We start from the raw sequence: 22,638 nt of genomic DNA, 5'->3' as shown, positions 1-22,638 counted from the left end.
ACTCATGGCAATCCTGTATAGGGTTTCCAAGGAGCAGCTGGTGGTTTAAATTGCTGACCTGCAGTTACCAGTCCAGTGCTTATCCTATAGCATCACATCAACACTCTTGTACCACCATAACACAACATTATTATAGTTTAAATTTCCTCAAATTATTTACTGCCAATCAAAGCATAGGGATTTATCTCCTACCAAAGTCACTCAGCAATGAATCTTCTTGTAAAATACATTTGGGGATTTTTTTGGTATTTTATACAATGCCATGTTTGCCATGTTTTCTGCTATATTTCCAGTATTAAAACACAAAAATAAGTAACCGGTTGCACACACTTAGATGTCAAAAAAGATTACATCATAAGGGAAAAGAATATACATATAAAACTCCTAACATCTAGGTCTCAAGAACTCATCAGAGGACAGAAATACAGAGACAGAGTAATACTCTAAACAGTTGTACTACTGGTTTAGTTCCCTACCTTTGTAGCCTGATGCTGCCTTCCACAAACATGACAGAATTTGCAGCGACGACAACACCAATTTTCCAGCTGGTCCTCCAGAGGGCGCTCGTTCTCCTCTAAACAAAACTTGTGGAAAGGCTCACAGCACACTTGGCAGTAAACAAACTGTAGTAAGATGGGAACATGGAAGTGTGTCAAATAACATGTAGAAATATCAACCAAACGGTCTTTGGGTTTTAGGAGTCTTGTTGTTATGTGACACTGAGTTGTTTCTGACTCACAGTGACCCTATGCACAACAGAATGAAACACTGCCCTGTTTTGTGGCATCCTCACAATTGTTTGATACCATTGTTGGTTGCTTAGGAGTCTGGTGGTTGTTGTTAAGTGCTACTGAGTTGGTTCGAACTCATAGTAACCTTGTATTGAGGTTCTGAGGAGTGGCTGGTGGGTTTGAACAGTTGACCTCGTGGCTAGCAGTCCAATGCTTACCTACAGCACCACACTAGGACTCTAAGAGTCTATAGTTTTTAAGCGCTGTGGAGTTCAGTTCTGACTCACAGAGACACTGTTAGGGTTTCTGAGAAACAGCTAGTGTGTTTGAACAGTTGACCTTATGGTTAGCAGTCAAGTGCTTTTCCTACAGTGCCATACCAGCACTCCGTATAGTGTTTGTTGTTGAGTACCATCGAGTTGGTTCCAACTCATAGAGACTCTGGAAAGGGTTTCCAAGGAGCAGCTGGTTTGAACCACTGACCTTGTGGTTAGCAATCCATTGCTTATTCTATAGGGCCACACGAGAACTCCAAAAAGTTTCATAAGAGTTATAAACATAAAAAATCTTGATGTGGCACTGTAAGATAAGCACTGGACTGATAATCACAAGGTCCGTGATTCAAACTCACCATAGCTGCTCCTTGGAAATCATACACAGGGTCTCTATGAGTTGGAACCAATTTAACAACTCAAGAATATAGAGGAGTGCGGTTAGAAGTCAGATAGGGAAAGAAAGAAGAGACAGGGATGAAGAAGAAGGGTTGGAGAAGACAGAGAAAATATGAATGGCAGATAGATTTAAGCTTTATTTCATCTGGTTGATGCACAAAAGCTTTCACAAAAAAGGTAACGTTTCAGATAATTCTCCAAAGACTGACAATATGTTCAAAAGAGAAATGGGAGGAACCGCAGGTATTAGAGTAAAGGTGTTTAAGCAACATTCTTGCATTTTACTGATTTTAAGTAAAAGACAAAGGAGAACTGTTTAAATTCATGCTAAATATGCGATGGGTGCCAAACTGGAAAAGAAAGAGAAGCACTATGTCATAGAGGACTAGGGATATGACAAATCTGTACTTAATACAACAGGCTTTTTAAGTAAACAATACTGAACAATTCATGAGCTCTGGTGTAGCGTTTCCATCTCTAACTTTAGAAATCTGTTCTTTTCATATCAATATAGGATTATCAAAAACTCTAATGAGGATGGAATTTTTTCTTTTACCATAAAGGAATAATTGGGATAACTGGTGAAATTGAATTAAAGTCTATTTTTAATAGTAATTTATCAATGCTAGTTTTCAGATTTTGTTAATTATACTGTAATTATGTAAGAAAATGTACTAGATATTATGAAAATACACAACCAAGTATTTTGAGGCAAAAGGGCATAATTTAGAGGCAAAGGGTAAATTACTGTAAAATTCTTAGGAAAAAATTTGCCTACAAATAAAAATGGTTGTACATATTTTATTTATTAATTTACAAAATATAAAAACATACACAGAAGAGAAAATGATAAAGTCAAAAAGTATTAACATTTAGGGAATCTGGGCAAATACATTCTTACAATTATTCTGTAAATCTGAAATCATATCAACATAAGTTTGAAAGCATTTGAATAGAGGGAGAATTCATTAAGCACTGGCCATGCTTTTGGGCTGTAATGCAGGCAGTGTGCTATTAATTCTCTAATTCAGTGTCTAGGAACCCTGTGGGATTTTTGAGCACAATTACACAAAATTTAAATTAGAGCAACGATACTTTGAAAGAAAAAAGTGTTTTCTCATAAAAATGACAAACTAAGTCCTGTGGGTAAGCATAAGGGTAGATGCAAAGCATTCGATAGTGGAGGAGAAGATATATAATAGACCCCTAGAACTTGTAAACTGAATATTCTTAGTCTCAATGATATCTGAAGCAACTTCAGTACTTTAGAAGAATGTGCTATACTGCTGTTGTTAGGTGCCCTCAAACTGATTCTGACTCATTGACTCAGTGCACAACAAAACTAAATAGTGCCTAGTCCTGTGCCATCCTCACAATCACTGTTACACTTGAGACCACTGTTGTTGCTCTTGTGACAATCCATTTCGTTGGTGATTTTCTTTTTTTCGCTAACCTTCCACTTTACCAATCATGATGTCCTCCAGAAACTGGTCCCTTCTAGTAATATGTCCAAAGAATGAGATAGAAAGTCACACTTCCTGGCTTCTAAGGAGCATTCTTGCTGTACTTCTTTCAACACGGATTTGTTTGTTCTTCGGTCAATCCATGGTACTTTCAAAATTCTCCTCCAACACCATAACTCAAAAGCATAAATTCTTCTATGATCTTCCTAATTGACTGTCCAACTTTCACATGTATATGAGGCTATTGAAAATATCATGGCTTGCATTACATGCACTGTAGTCCTCAAACTGATATCTTTGCTCTTGAACACTTTAAAGAGGTCTTATGTAGCAGATTTGTCTACTGCAACACATCATTTGATTTCTTGACTGTTGCTTCCATGAAAGTTGATAGTGGATCTAGGCAAAATGAAGTCTTTGACAACTTCAATCTTTTACCCGTTTATCATGATTTTATTTATTGATCCAGTGGTGAGGATTTTTGGTTTCTTTACATTGAGGTGTTCCTATACTAAAGGTTGTAATCTTTGATCTTCATCAGCATTTTAAGTCCTCTTCGTTTTTTAGCAAGTAAGGTTATATCATCTGCATATTGCAGGTTGCTCATGAGTCTTCTTCAGATCCTGATGCTGCATTCTTCTTTATATAGTCCAGCTTCTTAGATTACTTGCTCAGCATAAAGACTAAATAAGTATGGTGAAAGAATACAACTTTGGTGTGCAGCTTTCCAGATTTTAAACCATTCTTTGTCCCTTGGTTCTGTTTCAAAGACTGCCTCTTGTACAGGTTCCTCATGAGCACACTTGAGTGTTCTGGAATACCCATTCTTTACAATGTTGTCCATAGCCTGTCATGATCCACATAGTCGAAAGCCTCTGAATAATCAATAAAGCACAGGTAGACATCTTCCTGGTATTCTCTACTTTCAGCCAAGATCCATCTTACGTCAACAGTGATATCCCTCGATCCATGTTCTCATTTGAATCCAGCTTGAACATCTGGGATTTTCTTGTCAATGTACTGTGGAAGCCATTTTAAAATTACTTCTAGCAAAATTTTACTTGCATGTGATAGTAATTATATTATCGTATGATTTCCGCATTCCACTTTGGAATGGGTACAAATATGGTTCTCTTCCAATCAGCGGGCTATGTCTTTAAAATTTCTTGGCATAGATAAATGAGTGTCTTTAGTTCTATACTGTTGAAAGGTTTCAATTTGTATTCCTTCAATTCCTGGAGCCTTGTTCTTTGGTAATGCCTTCAGTGCACCTTGGACTTCTTCCTTCAGTACCATTGACTATTGATCACAAATTATATCTTGAAATGATGGAACAGCGACCATTCATTTTTGGTACTCCGTGTATTCTTTCCATCTTCTTTTGATGCTTTCTGCATCAATCAATATTTTTCCATAGAATTTTTTCTTTTAGTCCAGCTTCAGAAATGTCAAGCGTGTTCTTCCCTTTGGTTTTCTAACTTCAGGTCTTTAAACATTTCATTATAATACTCGACTTTGTCTTTTTGAGCCGCCCTTTGAAATTTTCTGTTCACCTCTTCACTGCTTCCACTTGCTTTAGCATCTCTACACTGGAAAGCAAATTTCAATGTTTCTTCTGATATCCATTTTGGTCTTTTCCTTCTTTCTTGTCTTCTTAATGACCTTTCGATTTCTTCCTATATGGTGGTCTTCATGTCATCTCACAACTCTTCTGGTCTTTGGTCATTAGTGCCTAAGCATTAAATCTTTTCTTGAGATGATCTCTAAATTCAGGTGGGATATATGTTCAAGGTCATATTTTGGCAGTCATTGACTTGTTTTAATTTTCTTTAGCTTCAGTCTGAACTTGCATATAGCAATTGATGGTCTGTTCCACATTCTGCCCTGACCTTGTTTTGGCTGGTGATATGAAACTTTCCACCATCTCTTTCCACAGATGTAGTCAATTTTATTTCTGTGTATTCCATCTGGTGAGGTCCATTTTATACTGTTCAAGAAAGGAATTTACAATGAAAAAGTTATTGGTCTTGTAAAATTCTATCATGGGATCTCCACCATTATTTTTATCAAGGCTGTATTTTCCAACTACTGATACTTTCTCTTCATTTCCAACCTTTGCATTCCAACCACCAGTAATGATCAATATATCTTGACTGTATGTTTTATCAATTTCAGACGAAGTTGGTAAAATTATTCTTCAATGTATCATCACTGGCTTTAGTGGTTGGTATAAAAATTTGAATAGTGGTACTAACTGGTGTTCCTTGTAGGCGTATGGAATATTACCCTAATAAACCGTAAGATTATCAGATTCAAAATAGCTAGTACCAATCCATTTCCATTCACTAATGCCTAGGATATGGATCTTTATGAATTCAATTTTATTTTTTGACAACTTTAATTTTCCTACATTCCATGTTCTACTTATTAATGGACGTTTAGAGCTGTTTCTCTTTCACATCACCACAGTCAACTCTAATTTGAGGAATCAGCTCTTCCTCAGTCATATTTTGAGTACCTTCTAACCTGACAGGCTCATCTTCCAGAACTATATCTGACAATATTCTGGTGCTACATATGTTTCAATATTCAATATTCTGGTGCTGACAGTGTTTCACTATTTGCTTTTGCTTTGTGAATGAACACCAGGTAATAATTTATAGTTTTTTTTAATGTATTAATTTTAAATAGCAATCAGGCAGGATTGAATCTAATGATGAGTCTTGACTATTCAAAATCCAGATTTCAATCTGGCTTTGGCTTTTCTTTATAGCCTGTGGAATACAAATCTTATGTGATAAATATCAAGCTAAGGAGTCATGGTGTGGCACTGTAGGATAAGCACAAGGTAAGCAGTTCAAACCCACCAGCCACTCCTTGGAAATCCTATACAGGGTCATTATAAGTTGGAACTGACTCAACGGCATTTAAGGAGATAGTCAGGAATTTGAGAACTATAAAGTTCAAATTAATGCTACCTATTTCAAATTGTACAATTTTTTCATACTATAAAAATAGCACATAAACACTACAGAAAAAACAAAAAAGAAAGAAAATTTTGTAGAGAAAAAGTTCATTCATAATCCAACCACACTCTTAATATTTTAGTATAAATCTTTCCAGAATTCTTTCTCCATATTTAACCCCTGTTTCACAAACCAAAATGGAATCATAGTTTACTTATTATCTTATAACATGCTGTTTTCGGTTAGTGCTATGACACTGGCCTTTTTCCATATCAATATTCATCTATATGGATATATCTTTGTTGTTGTTGTTGTTACGTGCTGTTGAGTCGGTTGTGACTCATAGCAACCCTGTATAGGGTTTCTAAGGAATGGTTAGTGAGCTTGAACCACTGACCTTCAGGTTTAAGCCAACCTTGCAGTCCAGCACATTAGCCCACAGCTTCACACCAGGACTCCTTATTTGCCATTATATGCATATTCTATGATAATTTTATCCAAGGCCCCTATTGACAGACTTTTGGATCGCTTCCAAATTTTTAGTATCATGAACAATATTAAAATAAACCCTCCTGTATATACATAGATTTATCAATCTACCTAATTACATCCTTAGGATATAACCTGAATAGAATTGCTGGGTTAGAGGATATACTCATTTTAAAGATAAAGATGTATTTCCAAACACTGCTCCCAGAAAGAAAGATTGTAATTATTTTACATATCCACTCAACAGAATGTCCTCATTTGCACACAATCCTTGTTATCATGCTTTCCTTTAATTAATTTTTTTTGGTCATCAGAAGGTTTAATTTTTATCCCATAAGTAACTGTTATTTCTCATTTTGTGAATTATCTATCTATTCCTGTCTGTTGCCTATTTTTTACTGTTACTCTTTTCCCCCCTCAAATTCGTAATTGTTAAGAGCTCTTTAGACAAGTGGGTTTTAGTGTTCAATATAAGACAATCATCAACAACAATCCCTTTTCTTTTAAGAAAACTGTATCACTTTATTCTATGTTTAAACTATAGCAGGAAAATCAAAACTCTTATAACTGAATTTATAGATGAGATTTTACACTATCTTTGCAATTCTAATAAAAAGCAGATTCTTGAAATGTCTGAAAAACTTTAAAGTATTATAGTAGCAGGTTTAAACGAAGGATTGTTGTTATTGTTAAGTGACGTTGAGTTGGTTCCTACTCATAGTGACACTGTATAGTTTCCAAGGAGTATCTGGTGGATTTGACCCACCGACTTTGTAGTTCAAATCGACCTTATGGTCCAGTGCATTATCTCACAGCACCATGCCAGGACTCCAAACTAAGGATTGTTGTTGTGTGCTGTCAATTCAGTTCCAACTCATAGAGAACCTGTATAGCATTTCTGAGGAGCGGCTGGTGAGTTTGAACCACCAACCTTGATGTTCAAACTGACCTTGAGGTTGAGTGCTTATCCTATGGCGCCACACCAGATAGTACCTACTAAACCCAAACAAAACAGAATACAATGATTTATTTCATTCATAGCAAACTAATCTATTATTATACGTTCTGGGGTACAAAGTAGCAGGGTATCTTACCTCTACATGTCCACTACTGGCACAGAGAAAGCAAACCACCCTGGGTGTTATAGGAACAGAGGTCAAGATACCTAAACCTCCCATCTCCCACACATTTTCTGCTTCACAATCCTCCTGTGGAGAGAGAGAAATCATCCATGAGATCTTTGCAATAATATAACTTTGGATAGAAAGTAAAGACTAAAACCCACAGCTGTCAAGTCCATTCTGATTTATAGTGACCCTATACAAAAAGCATAAAATTAGAGTGACACCAAAATGTCAAGAGTACTTCATTTCAATAAGTTCAAAAATAACTGCTGTGGAACTCGACTAGAAGAGAAGTGGGGGAAAAAAAAAAAAGAGAGAGAAACCCGCTACAATTTGATGATCTTTACCTATACTTATAGATGTAGTAGCTCAAAAAATACCAGAACAAATCTTTACAGCAAAGATCACTCCCACCCCCTCGGTACACAGGGTTGACAGGGACAGGCAACTTGGACACTGGCTGCCCAAATGGGGGGGACCCTACAAAGGCAAGAAGTGACTGGCTTACAAGCTTTCAAGAGGGAGCCTAGTTCCAGACAGGGCGAGGGAAGGTAGAATCTCCACTGAATGGTTTCCAATCTGCTGAGATGGGGCTAATGAAAGGAGATGAGGATAGGACTTTTGTGGTACAATGATGAATGATTGCTGACTGTGGACTGACTATGAGGGTCAGAAATGTAGAGGTAGATGTTTTGTAGCAAAAAGGGGGTAGTGATTGATTTTGTAGTCCGGGAGCAGAGATCTCTGGGACCATCAGGTGAGAGGAGCAGAGTACAGGACCCTACTCAGGGAAGCAGTCATGCCAGAAATGGAGGCAAAGACGATGATGTGGACAGATGGAGTGGCTGGGGACATTAGATTGAGGGAAGAAGAGGGGTTGTGTGCTGACGGCTGGGAGGCAGGTACCCTTTGATTGTTTGATGGTGCATGGAGGGGATTGAAATTATTGCAATGAAACGAAATACGATAGGATGAATATTAAACTGATATTCTCCCATGTAGACCCACATGATTCACAATAAAAATTTTAAAAACTTAAAAAAGAAGGGGGTTAAATTAGAATAGGCTATAAATAGACATTCTTCTCACATTGTTTCCATGTCATTAAATTTCTACACCCAACAGTACTTTTCTCAGGCCTGGGGCTGACTTGGCTGACCACTGTGACCTGCCTAAGGCCTGATCCTAAGCTGACAGTCTGCAGCTGGCATTTGGGTCCTGCTGGTCCACTGCTGCAGATGCACATCTTTGACAGGCCGAGTCTCTTGAGTGTTTGTCACACGCATATGGTACCACCTCTCACCCTACTGGTTCCACCTCTCACCCTACTGGCTGTGAATGAAATAAGCCAGCTGAACCTTAGAGCCACTATAATATGATGTACATCAGAGCCAATCACTTGGAGGAAAGCTGTTTTTAAGGAATAATCAGCACTTACAATGAATGCCAAGAAATAGTTCAACTGAAATCCCAGGACTGACATCAAAACCAAATTCACTCCAAAAAAGGATTTCCTATTAAATATGTACTTCTAAGATCAGCTGGAAAGAAGTATATCAATTTTGGTAATGAACAAAGATTATGTTTGAAAAGAACACGGTAATTTAGATTGTAAATTTGACAAGGTCAGTGTTTGCGGTGGGAAATTTCTAATGACAATCTCCTTATCCTTATTTCCTCTGGGTGTTCACAGCAACTGGATGCGCTCAGTGACATTAGGACTAGAGACATGTTCATTTTTTGTGGGAAAGAATAGCATCTATTTATTTAGCAGGAGGAACAAATTCAGTGGAACAATGTTCAGAGTGCTTTTTTTGCAACATTATTAAACCCTAAAAGTAAATTTAAAACTTCTACTAATTCTCTCCTGCCACTCTCAGTAAAGTATGCTTGCTTAATAAATTTGTCCACACATAATGCAAAAGACCAAAAAAAATCAAGATAAGTGTAAGTATTCTCAATAACCCCAGCATGAAACTTTTGTGAATTAACATTATCCTGTCCTGAAACATGAGAAACCCCCCTCAATTCTTTCGTCAGTGAAGAAATGAGTCAAGCTGGAAAAAAAAAAGGAGATCTCTGAAGGGGAAGATAACCTGCTTATTCTTGTTTTCATCTACACAGCCTATCGTCTTTAAAATGGATGATGTGGGGAAAAGACAAGTGGTTTGTTTGAGTAATGAAGCAAAGTATATGATTTGTTCAATATAAAACTGATTATCTTCTCTGCAAACCTTCACTCAATTCACAATAAAAAGTTACAAAAAAATAAGTGGTACCTTTATAATTTTTAATCTCACATACAAATTATTAAAAGGTTTGCCTAATTAAATTCAATTCTTTTAAAATACACTGCTAAAGTGTACTGGGATTAAATGTCTGTCTCTTAGAGTCTTGATGATTCAAGCAATCATACGGCTTGATGATTCCTATGGAAAAGAATTATTTCTTCAGTATTACTATTACCTAAAGACAATTATTTCCCGGGATGGGTAGCAATGTTTCAGAGTTTATGTTCTCCAGTCAGCTGAGTGACTTCACAGCACACCAAGCAAAGCTCTAATGCACCTGAACTTATATAGCAACTTACATAAAGTAGTTCTTATCCATTCCTCCTCTCCCACTTGGTGATGATTTCCTGTTTTTATTTTTACACACCTTTATAATTTTCCTTATTAAAGTCCATGACACTCAATATACTATATGGTCACTTAACAGCTTTACCTTAAAGTCTACTCTGATCCTGTGGACTCCATCTGCTGGGATTTTTTGCTTAGAACTAGTGCCATTGGAGAGAGTGCTTAGGATGTTCAAAGTGCCTGCATTCTCCTGCTTATTGACTGGAGGTGGTTTTTCCTAAGGAGACAGAAGATAGATAAAGAACAAAACCACATTCGACGACTCTTCACATTTGCAGCAGTTAATAAAGCATATAATAAATCTTACTAATAGATCTGAAAATGTTTCCAACATTAGTATCCTATAGAAACAGAAATGCAATCTTCAGAAAATTCCTACAGATCTCTCTCTACTCATAATAAAAAAAACAAGTGGGCACATGGAAGGGTGATTGAGACAGACAGTATTGATAAATGATGTTGCGGGCAAAACTACAATTATTCCAAGTGGCCTGCAGCACAGACAGATTACAAAACTAGAATATGCGGAGTCACAAAGGGCAAAGCAATGAGGGGAGAGATAGAAATTTCACTGCCCCTCTGTATAGGAGCAGAAATGCAATTAAGGCTACTTTTCTATAAAACACAACAATATTCTCAGGAAGAGAAACAAAAATCTCACCTTTTCTTTTGGTTTTTGTTTTACAGGGATACTTGGGCGGGGAGCCACTTTTTTCTGTTTGCTCTGTTCTGGACCTAAGAAATTTAATATAAGGCAGATGTTACTAAATTACAGTCATTGCTAAATAACAATTGCTTCTTTAGGAATGACTGACCTGTGAAGAAAGGTGCATTAGAAAAAAACAAACGAACGAACAAACAAAACAAAAACCCCAACTATTTAAACTCTAGGGTTTAAATAGGAAATTAAGACAATCTTTCCAATTTGACATGTGTTTTGCTTCTACTTCTTTATTATTAACAGTTAAAAAGACGGTTAATTTTCTTGAACCCAAGGCTTAAAATTATACATTTCAGATTTCCAAGTGCTATTTGGGACATCAGTACTTTTCTGCTTGGACTTCTGGTTCAGCAATTCCTTCTGGTCTTCCTCACTCACCTGATTCTGGAGGTGGAGGCTGCTTTTTCTTGGGCTCAATAGGAGAAGTCTTAGGAACATCTTTTTTCGGTGGTCCTATGCTTGGTGGCTGTTGGGGGATGACTGGTGCTGGCTGGGAGACCTGTTTGCTGGACTTTCTGGATGCTGGAGCGGTGACTTGTTTAGATTCTGGCCCTGGGGTGGAGGCATTCCCTTCTTCACTCTTTTCCTCTGTGGGCTTTCGTGGGGGAGGCTCACTACTGCTTTTCTTTGGGGCAGGATCCTCTCTTGCTGGTGGGGTAGGTTTCTGACTAGAGTCCACTAAATTTTTCACAACATTGCTCTCTTTCTTTTCACTGGTCTTAGACTTTTTCTCTTTCTTTTTCACAGCTAGGAAAAACAAAAGGAATGATTATCTACCTATCAATAACAGAAAAAAATCCCTTTAAATTAAAGGCAAAGAAATGTAATACCCATATAATATTTATGTTCAGTTTCCTTTAGCTAAAATTGGCATAAAAGGCTCAGGAAAGTTAATGCCAAGTGGACCAAGTGAAATAGGGATACATTTATTGTTTAGAGAAACAGAATAGACTGTATGTTATATGAATTTTTAAAACTTCTTATTATGGAAAAATTTCATACCCCCAAATAAAGGAAATAGTAAAATGAACCCCCACACACCTACCAGCTAGCTTTAAAAACCATCAACTGCTTGGGAAAGTGCAGTATGTTAAAACAAAACAAAAACTAGTGTTCTCTTTATACAGGATGCACACATGGCATTAAAACAGGAATCATTTTGGGAAAGACCTTTTTACCACATTACCTTTAGCCTGCTTCTGAAGGTAGGCTTTAGAAGGCATCCATTGTAGATTCTGGCATTTTCTCATCCTCGGATAATAAAGATAAACCATATATTACATTTAGAAGGACGCAGGTAAACATGTGTCAATTTGACAGTTAAAAAGAGAGACTATTCATTACTCAGATTAAATCAAGCCTTTTATCCTCAGATCAGCTCTTTTACCTACTTTTACAGTATAAAAGAAGCAAAAATTAAAATTTTCAAATGGGACTCAAATTTCTTATAACCAGTATTGGCCAGAAAAACATACAGTGCCACACACAAATGATGGGTCAATAGTTTTTATAGGCTAATCAATACTACTTCCTTAAGATTAATATTCAGATAATAATGTAAACACAAAATGGACTCAAATAACCTAACAAGTCCTTTGTCTGCTACTAATGGAGCTCTGGTAGCATAGTGGTTACGAATCGAGCTGCGAACCTTAGGGTCAGCGGTTCGAAACTACCAGCTGCTCCGCGGGAGAAAGATGAGGCTTTCTACTCCTGTAAAGATTTACACCCTCAGAAACCCTGTACAGGGTCGCTATGGGTCGGAACCAACTCGACGGCACTTAACAACAACAGGACTACAAGCATCTCTCAAAGGTTTGATCTATATTTTACCCTTTAAATTATGTTTAATGAAACTCAAACTTAAAGCCTAAAGCTTGCACTGAATCCACTTTAACTCCTAAATTTTGTGTAATTTTATCTTGCTGTCATGTATCTTTTGACTGATCTGAGAATTGTCTTACTTCTTTCCACTAATAGGACTGAGACAAGATTCTTAAGGCCAGATAAAACCAAAGCACATAATTACATTGTAAAAAAAAATGGTGTGCCTTGAATCAACGTGCTCTTTTAAAGGTCTATATGGAATCTTTAAGACCCTAGAACCATAAAGGGAGAAGAACACAAGCGGAATGTGGGACCCTATCCAGAGAAGCAGTGACACCAGAGATGGAGACAGAGATGAGAACATCGAGAAATCGAGCAGCTGAGGACTCTAGACTCATGGAAAGAGAAAGGCTAGCAGTCAGGTGCTGGTGTGGCCAGGAGGCAGGCTCGCAGAATATACTCTTTGGTTGTTTAAATGATTATATATTCCTCGGTGTTTTCGTGTACATCCCTCCAAACAAGAACAACAACAACAAAAACAAAACAAAACAAAAACACAACAAACCAGAGGGAATAGAAGCAAATACTGCTGAATGATGTTGTATGGAAGAGACTATAATCATTGCAATGAAATGATTAGTGTAAACCAATGTTCTCCCATGTAAACTATCACTCAATTAACAATAAAAACTTAAAACAAAAAAAAAAAAATAGGGGGCTATAAAAGCACAAAGGGCTGGCTCACAAGCTTTCATGAGTGGTGTTTAGTTTCAGAATGAGGGGGTAAGGTAGAGTCCCCATTGAATGCTTTCTTTTTATCCAGATGGGTCCAGTGAAAGGGGATGGGGGTAGATGGGGATAGGAGTTTATGATTCAATTTTGAGTAACTGTTATCAGGATTAATTGCGATGGTCACAACTATAAATTTAGAAGATGTGTATCTAAGAGGGGGGAGCAGTTAATATTTCATTTCAGAAACAGAGAACCCTACAACCATTCAAGAGGGAAAGGCATGAGTAGAGCATGGGATCCTAGCCAGGAAAATAGTGACAGCCGAGACAGTTGCAGAGGCAATGGCATAAGGAGATAGAGCAGCTGAAGACTCTGGGCCCATGGACTGAGAAATGCATTGTGCCTGCGGGCAAGAAAATGGCTTGTAAAATGTGCCCTTTGAACATTCAAATGAATATATGTTTTTTGTTTTGTATGTGTACATCAAAAAAGAAAAAAGGAATAGAAGTAAATACTGTTGACTTAGAGACAATTGTAGATGGAGGGGATTGTAATCATTGCAATGAAACAAAATATGATTTGTTCAGTGTAAAACTAACAATCTATCCTATAAACTTTCAGTCAATTCACAATAAAAACTTAAAATTAAAAAAACGGTTTCCTTGAATCAGCATGCTCTTTTAAAGATCTATGTGGGATCAAACTGACAACAACCCAAAAGGTTAGCTATTAAGCTTAAGGGGCAGTGAGTTTATGTTAATGGGGAGGAGTGCTAGGAAAAAAGGATGATGAGAATGTCTGTGTAACTTAAAGCAATGCCACTGAACTAAACACATAGAAACTGTTGAATGGTGTATGTTTTGCTGTGTATATTTTCAATGAAAACAAAACAAAGAAGTCTAAAGCACAGTCCTAGTGTGGAGTCCTGGTGTGGTGCTGTGGGTTAAAGTGCTAGACTGCAAAGCCAGTTTGAACTGAAAGGTCAGTGGTTCAAGCTCACCAGCCACTCCTTGGAAACCCTATACAGGGTCACTATGGGTCAGAACTGACTGGACAGCATTCAACAATAATAAAACATAGCACTTATTGTTTCCTCGAAACTGTTTTCCCTGAAGTAAATAATACAACATTTCTTTTTAAAAAAAAGACAGTATTTCTCCCACTTACGCATTATAAATCACTTCCATGTTATTCATAAAATCAAATATCTATTGATCAATGATATCTATTACTTGTGCCTGGCTCTACACAAAAGCTTCATCACCAAAGTTTCTATTTATGTAGTTCTCTTGATCCATTTTGAAGTTCTGGTATGGTGCTATGGGATAAAGCACTAGACCGCAAGTTGGTTTGAACCACAAGGTTGGTGGTTCAAACTCACCAGCCGCTCCTTGGAACTCCTATACAGGGTCGCTATGAGTTGGAACCGACTCAACGGCACTGAACAACAAGTTGATCCATTTTAAACAAATCATCCCAGATAGCAGAAAGAGCACCCACAAAAAGACTCTAAAAGGGAGGAAGAAAGGTATGAAATAAAAAATGCATACCAAGTGATATAGCTGAAAATATTCTGAAAATGTATCAGAGGGCAGAGATGCTTATGTAAGATAACTCTACTATATCCAGGTGCCAGAAAGATTATAAATAAGTCCAGTTGACATAATATATACCTGCCTAAATTTTTCAGTTTTTAAGTAAAAACCCTCAGAGCCAGGCTATCCAAAAACATAGTACTAGCCACAGGTAATTAATTTAAAATTTCATTTCTTAATGACACTTCTGGTGTGGCATTGTGGATTCATGGAGTGGCACTGTAGGATCAGTATTGGACTGCGAACCACAAGGTCAGCAGTTCAAACCCACCAGCTGCTCCTCAGAAACCTCATACAAGGGTTGATGAGTCAGAACTGTTTTGATGGCAATGATAACAACTTAACAACAGTCACACTAACCAGATTCCAAGCTCTCAACAGCCACATTTGGCTACATTCCAAACATTGTAGAAGGTTCTACTGCATGGCATTGTTCTAGAGTATTTGCTATTTAAGTATAGTTCAAACCTAGCTACATCACAAAATTCAACTCCACAACTAATCTTGCAATTCAAGGAGATTCAATCCACCAGTCAGTTTTCTGATGGGTAAATGATCCAGTGGAGGAAAGGTCAACACCTCAGAGTAAGACGCCCACTCACTTGCAGCACTGCTTCTTTATATTGCGGCCACCAAACTTGGGCTTGTCTAAGCAGTTAGTACACACACCACAGTCCTCAGGCACCTGACAGCCAGGACACTGCCCACACCGCCTTGATCGCCGTCCTTTCTTGACTGGAGGCTCCTGAGGCGCCTTGTTTCTGGTGACAGGTTTAATTGGTTTGATGGGTGGAGCAAGAGGTTCAGCATCTTCTGAGCCAGCAATTGATGACTTGTCTGTGGAAGAAATATGCCATTAGTTCTGAAGGAGTGTCTAATCTCTTCTTGGCAGTAGAGGGGGAGAGCCTCAAGATTCATTTATACTGTTATATACCTCATTTTAATCGGAATTCCAAAAATGAAATACATTGTTATAAAGATATTCATATGCAGCATTCATAAGGCTGAGCTTTCACATCAAATGTGGGTTTTAAATAAATATTTTCTATGTTTTACAATGTCTGTAACTTGTAGTTTGATGAAAGCAAAAAAATCCAAACACAAAAAACAAAGCTGTCCAATTTAAAATAAAAAAATATGAACTGAATGCTTCAAAAGTTCTCTAAATTCCTAAACTTCATATGAGCAGCTACCCAGCATTTAAGTACTCTATGGTGACCACTAGGTATGTCTCACAGACCTCCAATTATAGGGAGCAGAATTAACCAACAGCCACAGTTGCTGTACAACAGGGAAACTAAAATAAGCCTGTTTCAGAAAGACACAAGACTCCTTTAACAATCGACTTTAGGCTCCCCAATGGCTTTGCTTAACCTTCCTTCTACTACACAGTAGTTTAGGGTGCTTCCATCCAACCTTCCTTCCCTCTCTCCTTCATTCAAGTCACACTTGCTTCATATTCTGAAAGACCACCACTACCTATCTTCTCTCACAGGCATTCCCTCTACTAAAATCCTTACAAATTTACTCTTATCTTGCTATCTGCTATTTGGAGGGACTCAAGAGTAATTCATATCGCTATGAAGAATCTTTTGGACATCCCTGAAAATGATCAGCAAGCGAATTGGTTGACATCTCTGACCTACCATCATTTCCCATGGAAGACAAAATCTTTTCTCGTTCTTCCCATGGTAAGGCACTCAGGGTGGGCATATCATCAGGAAACACAGCTCGTTTTCGGCCAAGGGCAACAGCAGCTCTTCTGCAGACATGTTTAATCCGGGGTCCTCGCACAGAAGTCTCTGAAGAATCACTTTCTTGACCCTAAATACCGGGCAAGCAAAATAAACACCAAAACCATACATGTTGAAAATATAATTAAATGACGTTAAAGAACACTGAATGAACTTAGGATCTAGAATCAAAATATAATACACTAGGTTCATATCAATTTAGAAAGATCAATTGCTTCTATATCCTAAAGTTGGCAGCAAAGGAGGCTTCAAATTAAAATTAAAAAATAAATCAAGCAACTAACTAAGCTTATATTTCCAATTATATACTACTTGAAATCTATGTTGTCAGTAAGTTCAGTCTGGTATGAACAGGGCTTATCTAACCACAGACTTATTTCTTTTGTTTTCCTAATCAATAGACAAGTAGAGGGAAATGCCCCATCAATGCAAATATAAGAGGCCAAGGCTCCAAATAGAAGTGCTCTTAATTTTAAAGAGTAGCTTGCTCCTATCTCTCTCTAGGAGGCTAATCAAAACACATCCAAAGGAAAACATCTTTCAACTGGCAGAACTACTACATGTAAATACTGCCTAAGTTGAATAACAGTATTTAAAAAAAAAGTTCCTGGTCACATGATATGTTGGAATAAATGCACCTATGATGTGACAATTTTTAACACAATCTAAAAATCAGTAAGTTTTCTCAGAAAAGACCAGTGATTAGCTTTGCTTTAGTGATGCTGTTCTTTGTAAAACTTTGTCTTAACTTACTTAAGTAACTAGTATCATAACAACTACTTTTATAGTTTTCCTGTCCCACAACTTCTAAGTGCTTGAATTTTATATTCTAAAACTACCTGCTACCTATTGCTCTAATAACTATTTAGAGGAAGAGACTATTTACTCTAATTTTCTATTTTATCAAGCATAATAAAACATTGTGACTGTAACAATACATTCTAAATTAAATCCCAAATTTCATTACACCAAACTCATTAAGTACAAACAGCTCAGCATCCTCTATAATATGGCTCCAACATACCTTTCAGCGTTCATTCACCACTTTCCTATCAATCCAGATACTCACTATCCTTCAAGTATGCTTTATTTTCCCACCTCTATCTACAGTGGTCCCTTGGCTTAAAACGTTCTCCTCTGCCATTTTCTACTTATCAAAATCCTATCAGTCCTTAAAAGGACCACTGCAAATGCCCTTACTTCCACAATACTTTCCCTAAATCACGTAAGAGAACATAAGTGAAACACTTAGCCTAGGACTTGTCCGTAGAAGTAACTTGACTTTAATAGGCAAGGTAGAAAAGTACCTGTGTTTTGGGTTGGTCAATTTGCTTAAGACTCTTACTCTTCTCAATCTTGCAGAGCTGGGCTTTGGCCTTTTTTAGGAGGCTGGCAACTCTCTTGTCAGTCATTGGAAGCTTGTCTGCCTGAGCCAACATGGAGCCTATGGAGGAAGTGGAATGTTTAACAGTGCTAGATGAAGGAGTGGAAAGGCAGAGGGTTTTCTCCTTCTCCAGGGATGGGGCAGTTGGGCCGAGGTCCAAGTTGTTTTTATCCAGATTTCCTCTCCCTTTCTTTATAAGTATTTTGGTTTTGACAGCTGTTGTATCCCCAAGAGTCACAGAAGCAATATCAGTCCCAGAATCAAGTGATGAAGACTTCTTTCGCCCTGTTGTTTTTTTGGAAGAAGATGAAGTGGCAACATCTTCACCAACAAGAACCTTCTCTTTGGAAACCTTACCCACAGGATACAAAGCAGAACTACTCTGAATTTCTGATCCCTTTTTCCTTTTCTCTTTCCTTGACTCCCGCTTATTTTCTTTTTCTCTCCCCCGGTCTCTCTCTCTACTCTTGTCCTTCTCCACGCTCTTGTCAGCATCTCGATCTTTGGACAGCTCCTCTGGGGCCTTGTCTTTATTTCTCCCTCTTTCCATATGAGAGCCTGGGGTAAACCAAGGGAAGAGAGGAGCAGGACTACTTGATGAAAATGGCTCTGGTGGAGCACTACTTTGTTTCCTTGGTCTCTGATTTTTCTCTGCAGATTCCCCAGACTGAGTCAGGGAATGAGAAGGGAAAGTAAAAGTTGGGTTTAAGGCACTAGTGGCAAGAGGACTAACAGAAATGCTTAACGAGGAAGAGACAGAAGACGGTGGGGTGAGAGGTGATAATTCAGAAGTACTAAGCCTTCCACTTCTTGTCCTCATGGAGTGAGAAGGAGATCTTGGTTCAGATCGAATAGGGCTAAACACTTTTCTTTTCCTTTTTCTATTAGATACTCCTGAAGACGATGCTCCGGCAGAAGTTCGATTACCAGGCAAGGTTACAGACTCAAATATTCTAGAGTGAGCCTCACTTGGAGTAAATCTTGGAGCTCTCAGAAGAGGGCTCCTTTTGTGCATATCAAACCTTGTTCCAGAATGGAGTGGTGAAAACAATCGGGCTGACGCAGCAGTACCGGATGAAGAAAAACCAGATGCGAAGCCAACATCCTCAGGAGTCAGTGGAGGGGGTCGGAAATTATCAAATATTGGTTTGCGAATAAGACCTTCTTTGGCATACTTTGCTGAGGAAAAGTATTGTGGCTCTGACCTAGAATGCTTCAAAGAAGTCCACCTAAACGTTGGTTCTCGCAAAATAGATTTTCGCTTCTCTTGCATGGGAGCAGCAGAAGCAGGCAAAAACGGTGATGCTAAGGGGATTGTTGGAGGCATAAGCCAAGGTGTGTGGTCAGAAATACTGGAGGCTGGCTGCAATGGTGGGGGTGGAGTGAGCAGAGGTGGAGGTGGAGAGGAGGAGGTCTGCTGCTGGGGGGCACTTTGTAGAGCTGATAGTTTTTTAGTTGTTCTAGATCCAAAACTTCTCTCTGACACTGAATACCTTCTGCTTCTCCTATCATTATTATCATTTTCTGGGGACTGGGAAATAGGCAGTGGAGTATGAACTTCAGGAGTATCACTCCGCTCTTCAGGAAGTACCTGAATCTCCTCAGAGGCCTGAGAATCTGTGGAGGTATCAACACTGGGACTACTAGATCGGGAGGAGTCTGAAGACATTTGAGAGGAGTGCTGAGAAGCTGCACTTGATTTTTCAGAAGATCCACAGGATGTGGCACTGAATCTGCTGTTCGGTGTAGACTCAAGTCGGGCAATTTTAATTGGTGGGTCATAATCCTCATCTTCTATAAACCGACGAGGGGTTTTAATGATCCGTGAGGAGATAGCACTAACAACAGGCATGATGAACTGACGAATATTTTTGACCTGTGTTTTCACTTTTCTTCCTTGTAGCTGAGCTGCTTCTTTTTCAATTTTCTTTTGAGCCCCCTTTTTTGCCCTTTGCAAGAGTTGCTTAGCAATTGTTGCATCTGTCCTTTTTGAAGAAGGAATAATTCTAACCGGTTTAATCCTTCGAGGGCTTTGTCTGACAACTGTCTTATCCTCTTTTGTAGGTGGAGGTGTACTTTCCTTGTCTTTCCGGACCTTCTGTGGCTTCTCCAGTTCAGAGTTAATGAGGAGACCTGAGGGGGTCTTTATCCTTTCTGTTGATGGAGGCCTTCCTCTCCGTCGTACAATTTGTACACCCTTCCTTCCTATTTGAAGCTTCCCTGTCTTAAATTTAGACTTGAGAGGAGAGAGTTTACCTGCTCTTAATTTTTTAATCTTTGTGGCTTGCTGAAATGTAGCAGAAGGTGTCCGTTTAATTTTTTTCAGGCTATCTTCTTTATTTCCCTTTGGTAATTCTGAAATGTCTTTTCCATGCGTTATTTTTATTTTTACTCCAGGGAAGGTGGGAGGTCTTCCTCTCTTTTTTTCTATACTTTTAGAATCTTTCTTCTTGATTTTATCTCCAGATTTGGTCTCTGATTTATTTAGAGGGGAAAACACAGATGGATCTGAAAGGATGGTTGAGTTTCGGTCAGAGCCACTTCTAGGTCTCCCACGAGGTTTTCGAGGACTAGTTTTAACTGTGTATAGAAATTAAACAATGAAGAGCATATATTTAGCTGTGTAGTTCAGATCTTAAGTAAGCTGAATAGCATTTACAAAAGCCATTTTGTACTGAATTCTACTTGGGTCTAATGAGACCATAAAATATCTTAATTATGTTTAGTTTTCTTTTCATCAAAAACTTGTCTCAAAGAAATCATGTATATAACATGCTACCTAAACAAATGTTTATTTACTTCTCTGATACAAAAATCAAGACAATGATAAAGGTTTTTAGTTACATAATTAATGTATACAACTTTGTTTTACAACTTTAAATGAGCAAGATTTTTCTAAATCAAAAACATGTATTAAAAAATCTAGCTACCAACATTAACATTTAAGAATATGAGAACATACTTATATTATATAAGCCATCACACAGCTTCAATTCAGAATTTTCACTTCGAATAAACTTGAATGAGATGCTATGTAGCTTCAATCAATAATATATTATATATTAACTCCTATAGGGAAAGACTCTTGGACAGCTCAGCTTCCTATATTATTAATCTGTTTTAACAATGTAAACTATGTTTTACTGACTAGAAAAACTCACAAGAAAAAAAGTTCAGAGAATAAAATTCTGTGAGTTCAGTAGCATGTGAATTAACCAAGGAAGTGACCTGATGTGGCCGGCCATTCATCTCCTCTCCAACTTGTGGGTATTAGTTAGCTCAAGTTATAAAAATTATTTAATCCTAATTAATGTTAAGAATGAATCGGCAATTCACCAAATCAGATTGCTTCTATTCCAAATAAAAGGAATTTTCAAATTTATAAATCAGCTCAATCTGCCTGCTTCTAAAGAGATTTAGGAACTAAGAATTTTTAACAACTACTTTATATAATTTTTAAAATGTACTATAAATTGCCTATTTTATCATATCTTCTCTTCCCTCTTTTCAATCAATCCGTCTTTTTAGTGACTCAACATTGTTCTTAAATGAACCTCTTCCATAACAGGTAGAAAAGTGTTTTATGCAATTATGATGGACATTTTAGACTAAAGAACCAAACTTTAAATAAAACAGAAATCACCCCAGGTCTTACTGTTGAACTTTCTAAATATAAATGCTTTCCTCACCAATTAATTTATGAGACTTTCCAAACTGATTAAGGATTCACAAATCCATTCTAATTACAAAACTAATGGGTTAGGAAACAGCAGAGAAACTATATTTCATTTCTTAAATAATAAAGCATAGACAGATGGTTTCAATTTTATAAAATGTAAGACAACATTCAAGGTAGACCAACCCAAAACACTCAAACCCATAGCCATCAAGTTAATTCCAACTCATAACAACCCTGTATTGGGTTTCTGAGGCTGTAAATCTATAGGAGCAGAAAGCCTCATGTTTCTCCTGGGGAACAAAGCAGTTAGTGGGTTTGAACTGCTGACCTTACATTTAGCATTCCAGTGCTATCCTACAGTGCCACCAGATTGACAGTCAAGAGGTTAAAAAAAAAAAAACTTAAAACAATCATGAAAAGTAGTCAATTAACAAAAAGAAACTTCTACTCAGAGTGCATCATAAGGTTCCTTATCATTGTGTTACCCTTGAATCTGGTCACTCCAAGAACCTTGTCAATTCTGAAAACCTCTCCTATCCATCTGTTAAAATAAGGATTTGGTGAAACATTAGAAAAAAGCAGAACAGAGAAGAGTCTCAGTTCTGCTACTAACTTCCATAATCCAGTACACATTCAAAGAATTCACAAATCAGTTAGAAATAAGTGCGCATCATATATTTTCTCAGTCTCATTTTTGTCATCTATAAATGAAGAGTTAAGGAGCTCTGGTAGTGGAGTGGTTACGAATCAGGCTGCTAACCTCAGGGTCATCAGTTCGAAACTACCAGCTGTTTCGAAGGAGAAAGATGAGGCTTTCTGCTCCCATAAAGATTTACAGCCTCGGAAACCCTGTACAGGGTCGC

General features: G+C 37.7%; 1 protein-coding gene across 4 annotated transcripts in view; it reads right to left on the bottom strand.

Annotated features, from left to right (window-relative positions):
• Positions 1-22,638, bottom strand: part of KMT2A (lysine (K)-specific methyltransferase 2A) — a 125,186-nt gene that overhangs the window by 72,845 nt on the left and 29,703 nt on the right. For all 4 annotated transcript variants that reach the window (XM_006833878.1, XM_006833879.1, XM_006833881.1 and 1 more), the window contains exons 3-11: positions 18,020-20,676; positions 16,605-16,782; positions 15,561-15,795; positions 11,991-12,055; positions 11,183-11,551; positions 10,745-10,818; positions 10,169-10,300; positions 7,415-7,528; positions 477-623 (exon numbers count right to left, since the gene is read on the bottom strand). In XM_006833878.1, the coding sequence (XP_006833941.1) occupies positions 477-623; positions 7,415-7,528; positions 10,169-10,300; positions 10,745-10,818; positions 11,183-11,551; positions 11,991-12,055; positions 15,561-15,795; positions 16,605-16,782; positions 18,020-20,676 (3,971 nt within the window). The remainder of the gene's footprint in view (positions 1-476; positions 624-7,414; positions 7,529-10,168; positions 10,301-10,744; positions 10,819-11,182; positions 11,552-11,990; positions 12,056-15,560; positions 15,796-16,604; positions 16,783-18,019; positions 20,677-22,638) is intronic.

This window comes from Chrysochloris asiatica, unplaced genomic scaffold (assembly GCF_000296735.1).
Source record: "Chrysochloris asiatica unplaced genomic scaffold, ChrAsi1.0 scaffold00008, whole genome shotgun sequence".
NCBI lineage: Eukaryota > Metazoa > Chordata > Mammalia > Afrosoricida > Chrysochloridae > Chrysochloris > Chrysochloris asiatica.
The sequence above is the reverse complement of the archived record's forward strand: the minus strand, read 5'-3'. Positions and strand labels throughout refer to the sequence as shown.